The following is a 15729-nucleotide window of genomic DNA, read 5'->3' on the forward strand; positions in this document are numbered from 1 at the left end:
AGAAATAAAGGTGGTATCGAACTGCATGGCTCATGCGGTCTGAGTTCTCCTCAAAGAGCAGCTCGGAACCACATGCTTTGAAAAATCTCCCCAAAAACCAGCTTGACCTCTAACATAGGCATGGACCGTCCTGCTCTTCTGTTTCTTTCACCATGATGCGTGTCACTCATATATGCAAGAGCGATGCCGCTGAGCAATCCCCCTGGCTATGCATCACACAGTGCAGTGGTAATCTGTGAGCGAGCGGTGAGCACAACGCTGGGAGAGTATACGTTGTCGCTGTGGAGGAACCTACTCCCTTCGGTGCTATTACCCATAATTGATTTAATTTTAATTTCAAATTATGAGATATGGTTACACCCATGACCATCTTTCCGCACTCGATTATAACAGCAGACAGATATTGGGTCCATGCATGGTGGGTCTGGGCTTGGTCACTGGTCAATGTATCATACAGGCATGCTCTTCAATCGTCATGGCCGCCCACTGTGTGTGGGACAGTCTGGCGTCGATATCCGTCAGGTTTGCAGAATTCAGAGCTGAAGATGTGGCCATGAGCACTGGAGATGCGCAGTGGGGATCACTGGGAAAAGTGGGGTGAGCGAGCACTCACAATATCAGTTGTGATTTTTAGCTTTGCCTTTCCTTCAGGTAGACAGCTGGGAAGGGTCCCGGTCCATCATGGTCCATCTGTTCTTCTTCCTTCTTGTGAAGTGAGGAGGAAGTCGAGGGAGGAAACGGAAGCAGATTTTTAACCCATCCTGTTCTTTATCCACAGGGCTGTTGAGACTGTGCTCGGTCTCTGCTGGAATCTTTCCCTACACTTTTACCGTCTGACGTCTATGGACGGAAGGCCTTGTCCACCTTTTGGTTTCTTCTTCCAGTCAGGGTTATCAATCACTGGTCATTTTCCATTCCTCTGCAGACGTTGGCAAAACAGAAGAGGTGATGGCTGGAAGGTTTAGAATGAATCTTTACCTCTGGCATTGCTCTGGGCAGCTCTCCAGACCATCGTTCTTCGCCTGCCAAGCCATTACAGAAAAGAGAAGGACCATATGCAAATCAGGCTTGGTCCCACCCCAAAATGGGCAGTCCAGCCCACTCTGCTAAGTCACATCCCTTCTGCACGGGACCACAAGCACCCTCAGACATGTTTCAGCCTTGTTGGGCATCATCAGTGAGGAGTAGCCTAGGTCTCTGGGCTCACCAGGCTCGGGACCCACATCTGGGCATACCCGTCCCACTCGGGGTGACAATAGCAAAACAAAAGAGGTGATGGCTGGAAGGTTTAGAATGAATCTTAACTTCTGGCATTGCTCAGGTCAAACCCCCAGACCGTCGTTCTTTTCCTGCCAAGCCATTACAGAAAAGGGAAGGACCCTATGCAAATCAGGTCTAGCCCCACCCTAAAAGGGGCAGTCCAGCCAGAACTGCTAGGTCACATCCTTTCTGGACAAGACCACAAGCATCCCTAGACATGTTTCGGCCTTGTTGGGCATCATTAGTGAGGTATAGCTTGGGTCTCTAGGCCCAGCAGGCACGGGGCCCATGTCTGGGCGTACATGTCCGACTCGGTGTGCCTTATGCAAAACAAAAGACATTGCATTGGTTTCAGGGAAAAGAGATTCAGCTGTTCCCAGCAATAAGCTTGAAAGAGCGAGCTTACCTTTCGGCCCCGACGCATACAGCAGTTCACCCAGGCTAGCTAACCAGTAGAACACACAGGAGAACATGTTGGTTAGACAGGAGCTCATGGGATAAAGCAGCATTATGGAACTACATGCAGCAGTTCATCCAGGTTAGCTAACCAGTAGAACACACAGGAGAACATGTTGGTTAGACAGGAGCTCATGGGATAAAGCAGCATTATGGAACTACATGCAGCAGTTCATCCAGGTTAGCTAACCAGTAGAACACACAGGAGAACATGTTGGTTAGACAGGAGCTCCTGGGATAAAGCAGCATTATGGAACTACATGCAGCAGTTCATCCAGGTTAGCTAACCAGTAGAACACACTGGAGAACATGTTGGTTAGACAGGAGCTCCTGGGATAAAGCAGCATTATGGAACTACATGCAGCAGTTCATCCAGGTTAGCTAACCAGTAGAACACACAGGAGAACATGTTGGTTAGACAGGAGCTCATGGGATAAAGCAGCATTATGGAACTACATGCAGCAGTTCATCCAGGTTAGCTAACCAGTAGAACACACAGGAGAACATGTTGGTTAGACAGGAGCTCATGGGATAAAGCAGCATTATGGAACTACATGCAGCAGTTCATCCAGGCTAGCTAACCAGTAGAACGCACAGGAGAACATGTTGGTTAGACAGGAGCTCATGGGATAAAGCAGCATTATGGAACTACATGCAGCAGTTCATCCAGGTTAGCTAACCAGTAGAACACACAGGAGAACATGTTGGTTAGACAGGAGCTCCTGGGATAAAGCAGCATTATGGAACTACATGCAGCAGTTCATCCAGGTTAGCTAACCAGTAGAACACACAGGAGAACATGTTGGTTAGACAGGAGCTCCTGGGATAAAGCAGCATTATGGAACTACATGCAGCAGTTCATCCAGGTTAGCTAACCAGTAGAACAGACTGGAGAACATGTTGGTTAGACAGGAGCATCTGGGATAAAGCAGCATTATGGAACTACATGCAGCAGTTCATCCAGGTTAGCTAACCAGTAGAACACACAGGAGAACATGTTGGTTAGACAGGAGCTCCTGGGATAAAGCAGCATTATGGAACTACATGCAGCAGTTCATCCAGGTTAGCTAACCAGTAGAACACACAGGAGAACATGTTGGTTAGACAGGAGCTCCTGGGATAAAGCAGCATTATGGAACTACATGCAGCAGTTCATCCAGGTTAGCTAACCAGTAGAACACACTGGAGATCAGGATGGTTAGACAGGAGCTCATGGGGGTTATTTAAAGCAGCATTATGGAACTAATGCAGAGTAGCAGGGAATATCTTAGTGGAGTTACATAAGCATTAGGGACTTAGGTGCCCCAAAAGCCTGACGTTACGTCCCTGACTGGAGCGCAGTCCATTAAGGTTGGGGGGGTCTCTTCCCACCACCCCCAAAACGTATAGGCTCCTATGCCTTTTAGCGACCATGAGAGGTGGCCGGCCCCAACCCTCTGCCCAAAACAGCTTTTTCGCTTTGTTCGGCAGGAGGTACCTGTGTGGGATGGCGTAGGGGGCTAGGCATTGAGCAGGGGGCTGGTGAGTTTCACATGCAAACATGCAAAGCTGACTCAGGCAAGGAGAGTTGCAGAGGGACAAAGGATTTGTGGTGGGGCTGAGAGGGGCCAGGTGAGCAGGCGAGGGGTGAATGGACAAAACATTGTGGCCGGGCCATGCCAAGCACAAACAGAAATTCTGGGCACCTATCACCTGATAGTGCCCAGAATTCCTGCATTTTGATTGGTTGTGACACAGCCGACGTTCTAAAAGGGTGCTAGTGTGGGTTTGACAGAGACACGCACTTGAGTTCAAGCTCAGAGTTAACATTCCATGACCCGGACAAGACTAGAGATTAGACCCTACCTTTAGACCAGCGCCTATCGCCACAGCGCCCTTCAGACGGATGTGGTTCCAGCTTAGGTCCAGCACGCGGAGAGCTTCATTACTGGCTGAGGAGGAACGGGAGAAAGGAGACGTCATACACATTAAGCCACACTCATCATTGCCAGCCCCAGAGGTTTTGCGGCCTTCATCGAAAACTCCAAAGTACGCCCCAGAGGGTGCATGGTGGACCTGACCCAGGGCGGTTCCATGTCATTTCATCGCGGGATGTTTTTTCGCTGGGTTTTTTTACTGCACATTTTTTAACGAAAAAAACCCATTGAATGTTTTCACATTTTTTTGGGGGGGGCTTTCTCCCAACCCCCCATTCCCTTTCAGTTTTTATCTATTCCCAAACACCCACATCACATATATATAATTTTCTACCCCCCCCCCAAAAAAAATGCGATGGTTTTTTTCGTTAAAAAACTTGCAGTAAAAAACCCCGCAAAAAAAGTCCCGCGATGATGAACACCCAGGGCAGCACCACCATCGTCTTTTCTTTCTTTCTTTCTTTCTTTCTTTCTTTCTTTCTTTCTTTCTTTCTTTCTTTCTTTCTTTCTTTCTTTCTTTCTTTCTTTCTTTCTTTCTTTCCTTCTTTCCTTCTTTCTTTCTTTCTCCCTTTCTTTCTTTCTTTCTTTCTTTCTTTCTTTCTTTCTTTCTTTCTTTCTTTCTTTCTTTCTTTCTTTCTTTCTTTCTTTCTTTCTTTCCCACACATCATTCCTACAAACCACCCATCCATCCATCTTCCCATCCTTCCATTTTCCCTCCTCATCCTTTTCCAATCCCCCCCCGCCCCCCTCTATTTCATTTTTTAACGTGGGCCTTCCTGACTTCATCCTTGTTTTCTATTGGTTCTCTCAGTGGCAGGCCAGTTACTTATTCCCTTGTAACTGATGACCTGTGATTCAGAGGTCACATTTTGATGCAACAACAGTAAGCACTTTTACTTTTTTTTATGACAGAAGTCTTTTTTTAATGTTTTTATTGTGTTTATAGTACACAGAGTACTTTACACAAAACATGTAGGGCAGAAGTATTGCCTAAAAGGTATTGAAGTAAACTAAAGATGCCAGGATCTGGTCAGTGTTTCTGAAAATCTTCATCTGGTTTAGGGGTGCTTTCCTGTCTCTCCTCTCACTCTTAGGTACTTTTCTTAAGTGTCTGCCTGGGTCAGGCGCTGGGCCTCTGCTTTATTTCCCAGAATGCAGCATCTCTCTTGTAATGCCTCTTCTCGCCCTACACTTAGTCTTCACATTGTATTTCACTACTTTCTCAGGTCAATTTGGGTCCTGATGTCTACTTCACAGTATTGTGATGGCCCCAATGGAGTCCTCATGGATTCTCCGGTGGTGATCTCCTCCCATGTGACCAAGCGGACGGCAGCCGCTACCTGATCCTGACCCTGGGGGCGGCTATACAAGGGAGGATCACATGGGAGGAGACAACTACTGGGAAAATGTCATAACTTAATTGGATGAGACACTGTATCCCCCCTTTCCTATGAGGAAGACTTTCTAATACCCAAGGCATTAATGGCCTATTGTCATCTGTTTGTTGCCCTTTGTAGAGGAAGTGAGCAAACCTCTTCCCAATATTCTTCAGGTCAAACCCCCATCTATGACCTAGACACACAAAACTCCAACAAAACCCCTTTTGTGTCTGAGATACCTTTTTGTGGAAATGTTCTCTCATGTAAAACCACTGAGAAAAACAGTCCGATATATCCGATGGCATCCATGGACTTCAACTCCCATAATCCCTGAAGTACTGAGACGAGGAGGATTAAAGAGTTGGACTAGGTATTCTACATAATCACTGGTATGCAGGATATTTAAAGATGGCAACCGCACAACTGAGGGTGGCGGGGTAGGAGAAGACTTTGGCTCCTATGCTGAGCCTTTCCAGTGTAGGAGACACGTACTGGTGTGGCGGAGCAAAGGGGCCTGTCGAAGCAGAAGGAGAAATGCAGTGCATGAGTGGGAATGCCGGGAGCCGCAAAGAGTTCCTGGGCGCTTGGCTGGTCGAAGAGGCAGTGATCTCCCTACTGGGACCTGAAGGGAAGCAGGTGTGTGAGCGAGAAGCTGCGAAGGAACCAGGAAGGACTTCCGCACAGTCCAGAGTGAGAAACGAGTGAAAGAAGCGAGATACAAACCGGAGATGCTGTAGAGAAACAGTGAGTCAACCCAAAGACAGTGGAGGCCCCAGGCCGTTCCGGGGACCGTGCCAAGGACAAGTTGAATGTTATGAGATTGCTGACACAGAAACTACAAAAAACTTATTTCAATACCGAAAAGGCAAAGTACAGACACCAGCCCCAATAATATACAGATTTATGAGATGCAAGTGTGGGGCAAAGTTTGAACGAACATTACCACAGACAGACCGGTATATGCAGTTTTGGTGGCACAGAGGAACTTTGAAACCCATAAGAAGTCTTGGCAAAGGAAGGATACCAGGCAATTGAAAGCACATAAAAAGTCCTGTCAAGAGACGGATACCAGGAATTTGAAACACAATAGAAGTCTTGGCAAAGGAGTATATCAGGCAAGTGAAGCCACAAGAGAAGTCCTGGCAGGGGAGTACACAAGGCAGTTGGAATTGCACAGAGTCCTGGCAGGCGAGTTGTAAAGCCACAAGAAATACTCAAAGAAGGATAGTGTTTGCTAGACAAAAGAGACACTTGTGTTAAAGGAAGGCTGTTGCAGAACTTGTTGCCTAACGGGAGCATTCTGAATCCAGGAGAGACACAACAGGAACTGTTAGTAAGAGACATTGGGCCTCTTTACACGGATGGCGGTAAGGGATTACCAGCACCGGTAAGGGCACCGGTGCCGGTAATCCCTTACCGCCCTACTACGAGGTCCCTCAGCGGGTCCCGTCCTTAACGTGTGGTCAGACCACACGTTAAGGATGGGACCCGCTGAGGGACCTCAGAGCAAATAACGGTACCGCTAATTGTGGTACCGTTATTTGCTCCTTCCCCATTTCCATTGAGCCCTATGGGGGCTCAAATGGGAATGGGGAAGGGCCATGGTGAATGTGGAATTACCGCCCCCACCAACCTTGGAATGGGGCGGTAATTCTGCCATTCACCATGCCGGACTCCGGCGGCAACCATGGCCCTTCTAGCGCCATGGTTACCGCCATCCGTGTAATGAGGCCCATTGTCATCCCATTTCAAATCCAGGGCAAGGAAACCACCCTCTGGGCACCTTGTTTGTCGTCGGGCTTTTGAATGTTGTGTTTGGGATTTCTGGGTTAGGAAGAAGGATAGGAGAGCCTACATTGGTTTATTCCTTGGCAGACTACTCCAGCAAGCTGAGTCTTCCCCAACGGACATGGGACAGTGATGCTACCCTCACCCTGATTGGTTCCTCCAGGCCCAATAGAACACAAGTCTGTGTTCCATAACTTCCTTCCACGCAAGACCATCTGAGAGCAGGCAGGTCCTGTTTCCTTTTTAGGCTCATGTTTAGGGCCTGGTCTTTCAGAAGTTCGGTCAAGAGGAACATGTTTCCATGTAAAGCTTCACTGGTCACCTTCTGACTGCACAGGTGGGAGCGTGGCATGGGCAAAAGGCTGAAGAAGTTCAGTGATAAGAGATAAAGCTTATTCTTTGCAGGGCCCATAGGACAAAGCATGTTAAACCTGTGGGGCCAGCTCCTTCTCCATCAGGAGTGGAAGCAGCCACAAACGTTTGAGGGGCTGGAGAACAGTTTTGAAAGCTGGTCATTAGTGGGGCCATTAACCCACTGGGCTGTTGCCCCCTCCCCTTCCTCCTTCTGCCTGCAGCCCCCTTGGTGTGGCAGGGCTTAGGCTGTACCAAGCCAGGGCCATGTGCTGTCCCGGGAGGATAGCTCAGCGGCAGCGTGCGCGTCTTGGAAGCAAGACGACACGAAGCAACAACGGGTTCGATCCCCGGGTCCGCGCTTAGAAACCTCTGGGTGTTTAAGCGCATTATAAATACGTAACTAAGACAAAAAAAACAACACAATTACACAACTAAGAAAAACAAACAATTCCTGTAACAGCGCCTCGATGCCTGTGGGCTGTGGGAGTGCTTTATAAATGTTAAATAAATGTTATAAATGTTATAAATGTTAAATAAATAAAATGTCCTCCATATTCAGAGAAAGGATCCGACTGAGCTGCGCGCAAACCTGTGCCCCGACCCTACTGTGCAGTTTTTCAGTCCACCATAACGCCAGACCTTTACTCCGACCCTACTGTTCAGCTTTCCACCGTTACCTCGGACCTGTGCTCCGACCCTACTGTGCAGCTTTCCACCATAACGCCCCTGCAAGTGAGAGGAAGTAGTGTCCCTTAAGCAGCAATCCAGTGCGAGCGCCACCAGAGAGCAATGCTCACCCCTGGGTAGGTCTTCCCCGGGGAGGGGGGCTAATTTATTCTTAATTCTACAGCCCCTGCTGCGCTACCTTGACCTAGTGCAAAGAGGGACCGTAGATAGGTGTGGGGCGGCAGGGGACAAGAGAAATCCGGGGACACTGCTACAGACACAATCCAAACCAATCCACATTTCAGCAGGTCTGGGTGTCACAGCCTTCTGCCCCCACCTAATCAGGTATATTCACATGTTTTATTCAATTCCAAATAATGCCAGTTTCACGACTACATGCACAATACAAATGAGTTGCAGTTTGTTCACATATTATGTAATCTGCAGAGAGGTGTTTAAACAGATTTAGATGTTTCCCGCTGAAGTTTCTATTAAATCAAGATAGTGCAAACGGCATCAAGTCACAATATCTAAAACATCACAGAGTGGTACATTTCAGAGTGGATCATTAATACTGAAAAACACTGCACACATTAATTAAATAAATAAAGGGCAGTGGTTTAAAATGATCCAGGATAGGGGTTGGGTGGTATTATAAGGGTAACAAAACAGCAGGGTTTGGGGGGGGGCCATTTTAAACATAAAAAAACCCTGGTGTTTTTCGGTATTTTCTCCTGGATTAAATGTACGACTCTGTAATTGTGCTCGGTAAGATGACATAAAACCCTCTCAAACCACTATGTTGGGGTTATCACCTCCATTCTTGTCCAAGCAGAGAGTCAGAGGCATGTTGTTGGGTGGAGAAGGCTTCTCAACCAGAGCCTGGGATTCAATAAGGCAATTTTAGGAACCTGCTTACAGGGCGGTCATAAGGAGGCCATCAGCCTGCCCCGGAAATTCCCAAACCTGGTCCTATTATGAAAGAATGTGGCCCAGGTAAACATGCACTCCGCCCGAGGCGTTATAAATATGTGAATCACATTATTTGTCCGAATACACCTCCAGACTCTTTGGGCCTCATCATAAGTTGGGCGGTATCCCGGCTGTAATACCGCCCAACTGTAATAGCGGTAGAACCAGCCGGTCCAGTGTAATTAGTGTTGGATCAAGGGTGGGCGTTAATTGTAAATCCCCATTGTCCATTGGGTCGATTGGACCCAATGGGATATTTTCGGCTCAAATACTGCACGCTAATACCGCCAGCGGTAATTGCACCGAAAACAGGCAGCCAAAATGGGATTGGCCCTCATTACGACCCTGGCGGAAAGTAACTGACCCGACCGCTATAGCGTAAATAGCGTTTCCGCCATTGCACGATGGAGTAAAGTGCGGCTAATTCTGACCCATCGGGCACGAGCATTACGCCATGGCGGAAGTGCAAAGTCCGCGATGGCGGAAATGTCCCCAAAACGCCCCTCACCGCCGTCGTACGGCGCCCTAGGTGCAATTCCGCCACCCATCATAGCGGTCACCGTAATGAGCGCTAATCGCAAAATACGGTGACCGTAAATATACGGAAACGGAAGTAAAAACATGGGGCCGGAACGGGAAACAGCACGCCGTACACCTATAAAATCAGAATCCCAACACAACCATTAAAAATCCGACCCTGAGACACATCCCAACCCGTTAGCCACCCTGGTTAAAACAATCAAAATGGGAAAAGTTGCCAAAAAAGCGTGCGACCGCAAGCGGCAGGTCCACTTCTCCCATGAGGAACTCACCGTGCTCACAGAGACCCTCCAGGAGAATGCTGGCGTCGTCTTCTCGACGCAAATGACCAGGACGGCACTTGCGAACAAGAAGGCCATATGGGCCCTGGTGGCACAGCGGGTAAGTGCGGTGGGGACCGCACCCGCAACCCACAGCAATGCAGAAAGCGATGGGACGACTTGCGGATACGCGTACGGAGCATACTATCAGCCAACCGTAACATTGCCACAGCTACCGGGGGAGGATCGGAATCACCCATCAAGTTGACCCCCTGGGAAGAAATCTGTGCCTCCACCATTGGAATGGAGAGTATAGAGGGAGTCGGAGGGATGGAGAAAGGAGTGCAGACATCCGAAGAATCAGGTAGGTGGGCCAAATAAAACAATGCTAAATCCACAATGTCCAATCATGTGAAGTACCATGTGTCCACATAGTGCAACAGAAACACAAGTCCAGGAGAACGTCCACATACATTGGCCTGATAGCGCACTTTAAAAGTCACATTAAAAACATAAATAATTGAAAATCCAAAAAACACCCTCTACACGTGCAGCATGCACACCCTAACTGCAGGCTGCAAAACAACTGCATCCTCAATCCACACAGAAATGAAACCACCTCCAAGGCCCTGACCCAAATCACCCTCAGGTACCACCCCAATGCATGTGATACATTGCCATTCCAATTTCCACAGACCCATAAATAACGCTCGCCCTCCTTTACTCCACCACAGGGTCCGAGTCAAACGACGAGCTGCAGGACACCCCTACCAGCACACCTGCAAAGAGGGCCAAGACCAACGGCCAAAGACCCTCCACCTCAGCTGCACGGATCAAGACACGGCAGCAGCACAAATCAAGTGGCAGCACACAGGAGGGGACTTCAACAGGCACCCCAGCAGCCAGCATGCCCACACTAGCAGCACCACAGGTCCCCACAATGGATGCCACAGAAGGCACTGCTTCTGATGGCAGCAGCACCATAGGTGACACTGCATTAATGCCAGCATGCTCCGACACAGACAACGGTGCTGTCGATGTAGGACCCATCCATGACCTGTCACAATCCCCCTGTTTGTTTCATCCCGTACACCATGAGGATACCACGCAGGGGCACCCACAAGACGACGACTGGCCATCCCCCACAAGCCCTGTGGCAAGGCAACATGAGTTGATCAGCCCCTCTGTGACACCACCGCAAATGGCCATGGCCCAGCAGAGGCAACAGTCCCTCAACCAGGTGATCGTGCAACAGCAGCAACTGGCCACGCTCCTCAAGGAGCATGCTGATGAATGTGGGGCTTATAAGGCAGCCATAGAAACATCTACTGAGACACTTAGGGCACAAATGGAGCGAAGTACAGAGACACTAAGGGTACAAATGGAGAGAAGCACCGAGAGCCTGAGGGGGGAACTGCATGCGACGTCCAAAGACGTATGTGGTGAACTTGCCGCTGTGCGCCGTGTGCTCACTGAGCTCTCACAAACCCTTAGGGACATGCATGGACGTGAGCAGGCAGAGACATCATCCGTTGCAAGTTCCGTCCAGGGCAGCCCCCAACGTAGATCTGGGAGGAACCTGCGCTCCACAGGCAGGGGTGCCCCTGATACCCGGAGAGGGGGCTTGCAATAGCGTCTGCCCACTGACAATGAGCATCTTTGGACACTGGTGTTCGGGGGGGAGGTAGGAGGGTAGAGGGGGGGTGTTGGGCTTTCTTGGGTGGCGGGTCGATGGGGTGTGTAACATAATTTCACATATGCTATAAACATTACATAATCATCCAATGAGATGTGTGGACATTGTTCCTTGTGTACGAGGCCTTTATAGGCGTACAGTCCACATTGTGCATGTTCCCGACACACACAGTGCCACAAGTCCCGTGTCCATGCATCAGCCACCAGGCGTGAGTGCTAGAAGCATGAATCTATGATATTCTGACGAATTTCACGGGCCTCCTGTGCCTCGCGGACTCCTTGAGGTGCTGCCACATCCCCAGCCTCATCATGACCATCTTCAGGTGCTTGCAGTTCTGCGTCAGGGGGCATGGGCACATTTCTACGTACGCACATGTTGTGTAGCATGACACATGCCATGACTATCTTTGCAACCTTCTCATGGCGGTACAGGAGTGCCCCGCCAGACCTGCTGAGGCAGCGGAAACGAGCCTTCAGTAGGCCGAATGCCTGTTCTATGACTACACGGGTACGTGAGTGGGCATGGTTGTAGTCCTCCTCATGCTGGTCCTGTGGGTTCCGGAGTGGTGTAAGGAGCCATCTCTTCAGTGGATACCCGGCATCACCTGTATGTGGACAATAAAGGATGTTTGTGGGATGACATTGCTACGTACGCATCCCCCCCCCTTCCTGCCAGGTCATTGCCGCATCACATACCCCACATTATCATGCATGGATTGAGACTCACCGAGTAGCCAGGATCTGTTCCCTGCGTGTCGCTCCATGTAGCGTGGTATTGTAGAGTTCCTCAAGACCATAGAATCATGGGTTGATCCAGGAAATCGGGCACAACAATGTGTAAAGATCCTGTTGGAGTCACACACCATTTGTACATTAAGAGAATGATATTGTTTCCGGTTGCGGTACTGGACCTCCATGGCATGTGGGACAACCAATTCCACATGGGTGCAGTCGATGGCACCAATGCAACCCGGTATGCCGGCAAGTGCATGGAATCCCACTTTTGTGTTTGTAATCTCCAGCTCCGAGCGTGGTAATGAGATGTAGTCGTCTGCGTGCTTCAGCAGGGCATCGAGCACTTGCAATAGTGTCCGTGAGAACAGTGGCTGTGAAATGCCATGCAACTGTCCGACTGTGTGCTGGTAGGTGCCTGTGGCCAGGAAGTGGAGTACAGACACCACCTTCAGTAGGGGTGGGATGGCGGTTGGGCTATCTATCATGCTGACAAGGTCAGCGTGTGTCATGTCCACAATGGAGATTATGGTGTCCCGGTCCAAACGGTAGAGGGTGTGGATCTGCTCAGCAGTGAGGTTGAACGGATGAGCTCGGAGGCGTGGGATTGCGGGCTGCCTGCGTGGTGGTAGTGGCTGTGCTGGTGGGCCTTGCTGGCCCTGCCTTGCCCTCCTCCTCCTCCTGCGTCTCCTCTGTGCGGCCGGTTGTTGTAGTAGTTGGTGTTCGTCTTCTTCTTGGAGTTGGAGTACTTGCAGTGCTATCAGGTCCCCCAGGCCCAACATCGCTAGTCCTGCCGGTAGCATTTTGGAGTGGGTGTGGTTGTGGGAGGGGGTTGGGTGTGCAATTTATGTGTTTTCAGGCTGTGTAGCCTCCACCTGTGGTGATTCATTCCACCTGTGCCAGCTGCAATCCCCTTTGGGCGAGCACTGTACCGAGGTTCACCGACGGGCGGGGCGTCCCATTTGTGAGTGAAGCCAGTTGCCATTTTCACACACTGCCGCACTACATGGATGAATTTGTGATTTCAAGCAGTCACAGATGCCTTTTCGACATGATGTTGCAAATGAGGAATTCGAAGGCAGCACTTTCGGTTTTCAGCTAGCGGCGAGGAGACGCCCACAGGTCTGATTGCAAATATAACGTTCTATTGTTTAATGTCCTTGGGACAGGGGCCATGGCGAGAATGCAATGATTGATATGAATAGTATGGGATGCGCAATAGCGTAGTGGACGAATAGGCAGGACGTTCCCACATACATGTTACTTCACAACACTATTATTCCGGCCTGGAGCACAGTGGATTTTGCAGGCTGCATTACGCACAGACTCAATGGAGATTTCAAATGTTATGTGAGTAAATAATCAGGCGTTTTAATACCGGGATGAGGGAATGATGTATGGATGCATGGACAGATGATTTAATTGGGAGTTTGCCATGTACATGGCTTATTGGAATCTATCCCCTTCCCCTGCGCTATGTGATGCAGAGCTGCCATAGTGGGACCATCGTCTATCTGCCCTTGTTGAACCCTCCCAGTCTCGACGCGCCTTCCAACACTTGTGTCTATGCACGTTACTAATCCCATCTCATGGATTCTGTTTTAACAGACGCATGCACACAAACACTCGTTTGTAATAGTGTTTTCACCTCGATTTATATGGTTATGATTGGCAAGTGATTTTTGGGTGGAAATAATCCTTTTGAGTGGGCTAGCATGCATATGGCTGTAGATTTAGTGTGATCATTGAAGTGAGTAATACTAATGAAGTTCTGATGGCCATACTATTCTTTTTCATTTCATTTGGGTGACAGGTATCTCCTCCCCTTTTGCCGCTGCCATCTGTATGCCACTCCTGCAGATGGCTTTTACTCCCGACACCTGCTGCTTCGAGTTAATCAGTGGAGCACCATTACGATCTTATGGGACGATCGCCAATGGGCCACATGCCCTTACGCAGTACTAGTGGCTAGGAGCAACATATCTACCTTTCAGCTGGACTAGTGCCTACCTAATGGGACGGCCCTGCGGTTCTAGGCGCTTCCATGTTGCCTTTTTGAACGTGAATGTAGCCCCTGTGTACCATGAAGGAACAGGGCGTCACACAAGGAGTAGCTGGTCATTTATTGCGGATGCAGCCCACAGTAATGTAGATATTTTGGGGTTTATGACCTAATAGCTGTATGGGCTTGGTGAATTTGATGTGCATTAAAATTTTATTCTGATGTTAACCGTGTAGCGTTATTCTTTGCAAGTAATGTAGCATATTCCTATTTGTGGAGCGATGTATTGTGAGTAGATCTGCATTGGGTTCCGGCTTCTGAGTATAGTTGCGTGGTACTGTACTGGCCGCGTTTGCCTACGAAGCCCACTAAGGTCAGGGATGGGGCTGCCATTATGACTGTTTTAATGATGTCATGCTTAGGGGCGGGGGATTAGCTTTTGTGTAACAGATGCCGGTCAGCCAGGTGGATTGGTGGAATGACGTGATTATCAGAAAATGGCTGGTCACAGGTGCCTGTGTTTGCGTGCGTTTCTTGGAGGGAGACTGAGGTCATGTCCATTGGAATAGCTTCTGTATTCGTGCCATCTGTGCCCTGCAGCTCCCATTGGCCCCTCTTGAGATGAGCCTGGCTGCTCAGTCACTCTGCCAACTTGTGTGGTACATGCTTATGCTGATGGTTGGTTTGTTTACTGGCATGTGTACAGGGCTGGTGCAGTCTGCCTCAGGATACTGCTTTGAATGTTGCCTTACACTGGTGTCAGGCGATGGGCGCCTGTTGTTGTTTTGTCTCATCTTTCAGTTCATTTTGCTGCACTTGAACCTTCACATGCCTGTGCTGCATCAGTACGGCAATGGTGACATGCCAAATATGGATGGCCACTCACAAGGCACTTGGAGCCCCTACATTCATTTGTTCGTTGGCATGCATGGGTGACTTGTGCATTTCACTGGTTGCATTGTGTAACTTCATTGCACCTACGAGGAGTTGTGCAATGTGGCCAGGGAGTGGTGTACAGGCACTCAGTAGGGCCATTTACGGTTGGTTCACGATGCCGTAATTCTCACCATGGCGGAATGGTACTTTCCGCCATGCTTGATGGCGTTAAGTAAATGTCCGCTGGGGTCAGAATTCGCGTACCGTTGCGCCATGGTGGTAATTACGGTTTTGCATGGCGCGCGTGCGCGTACTTGGTGCAGTTAGCGTTGGCGTTCACTACGGTGTCGCTAATGGCATCGTACTTTACGGTGACGGGTCATAGTCGCACCGAGCGGTATTCGATGGCGGTATTACATTTCCGCCATCGTTTTTCGATTTCCGCCAGGGTCGTAATGAGGGCCATTGTCTTTTATGTCTGTAACTTTCACGCCAAATAAAGTTGTATTGATTGATTGATAGTCGGGACTGTGCCCTTGTGGGTGTTTCATGATTTGGCATGGAACAGATGTACTTCTTTGCATTTCAAAGCCGTAGGAACCCATTGCAGCCTTGATTGTTATATCTGTGGATTTGGGACAGCACTTGGGAAAAGAAAGCCACACGAGGTCCCCAGCTCTGCGTCTTCCTCATCCGCACATTTTTTCGTGAAATACAGATTTTTACCCCCTTTGGCCTCTCGCATAGGGCAGTACTCAACCCTAAACAGAGAGGCCAAAAATGCGGGTCGCATCTGTTGCACAAACGCTTCGACCAATCAGAAGGCCGTTATG

At 49.3% G+C, this 15729-nt stretch overlaps 1 protein-coding gene across 1 annotated transcript in view; it reads right to left on the reverse strand.

Moving 5' to 3' along the window:
• Positions 1-15729, reverse strand: part of LRRC74A (leucine rich repeat containing 74A) — a 148196-nt gene that overhangs the window by 60063 nt on the left and 72404 nt on the right. Inside the window, exon 9 of the mRNA XM_069638444.1 lies at positions 3562-3647. Coding sequence (XP_069494545.1) covers positions 3562-3647 — 86 coding nt within the window. The remainder of the gene's footprint in view (positions 1-3561; positions 3648-15729) is intronic.

This window comes from Ambystoma mexicanum, chromosome 14 (assembly GCF_040938575.1).
Source record: "Ambystoma mexicanum isolate Mex_15411 chromosome 14, UKY_AmexF1_1, whole genome shotgun sequence".
In the NCBI taxonomy this organism is placed as follows: Eukaryota; Metazoa; Chordata; class Amphibia; order Caudata; family Ambystomatidae; genus Ambystoma; species Ambystoma mexicanum.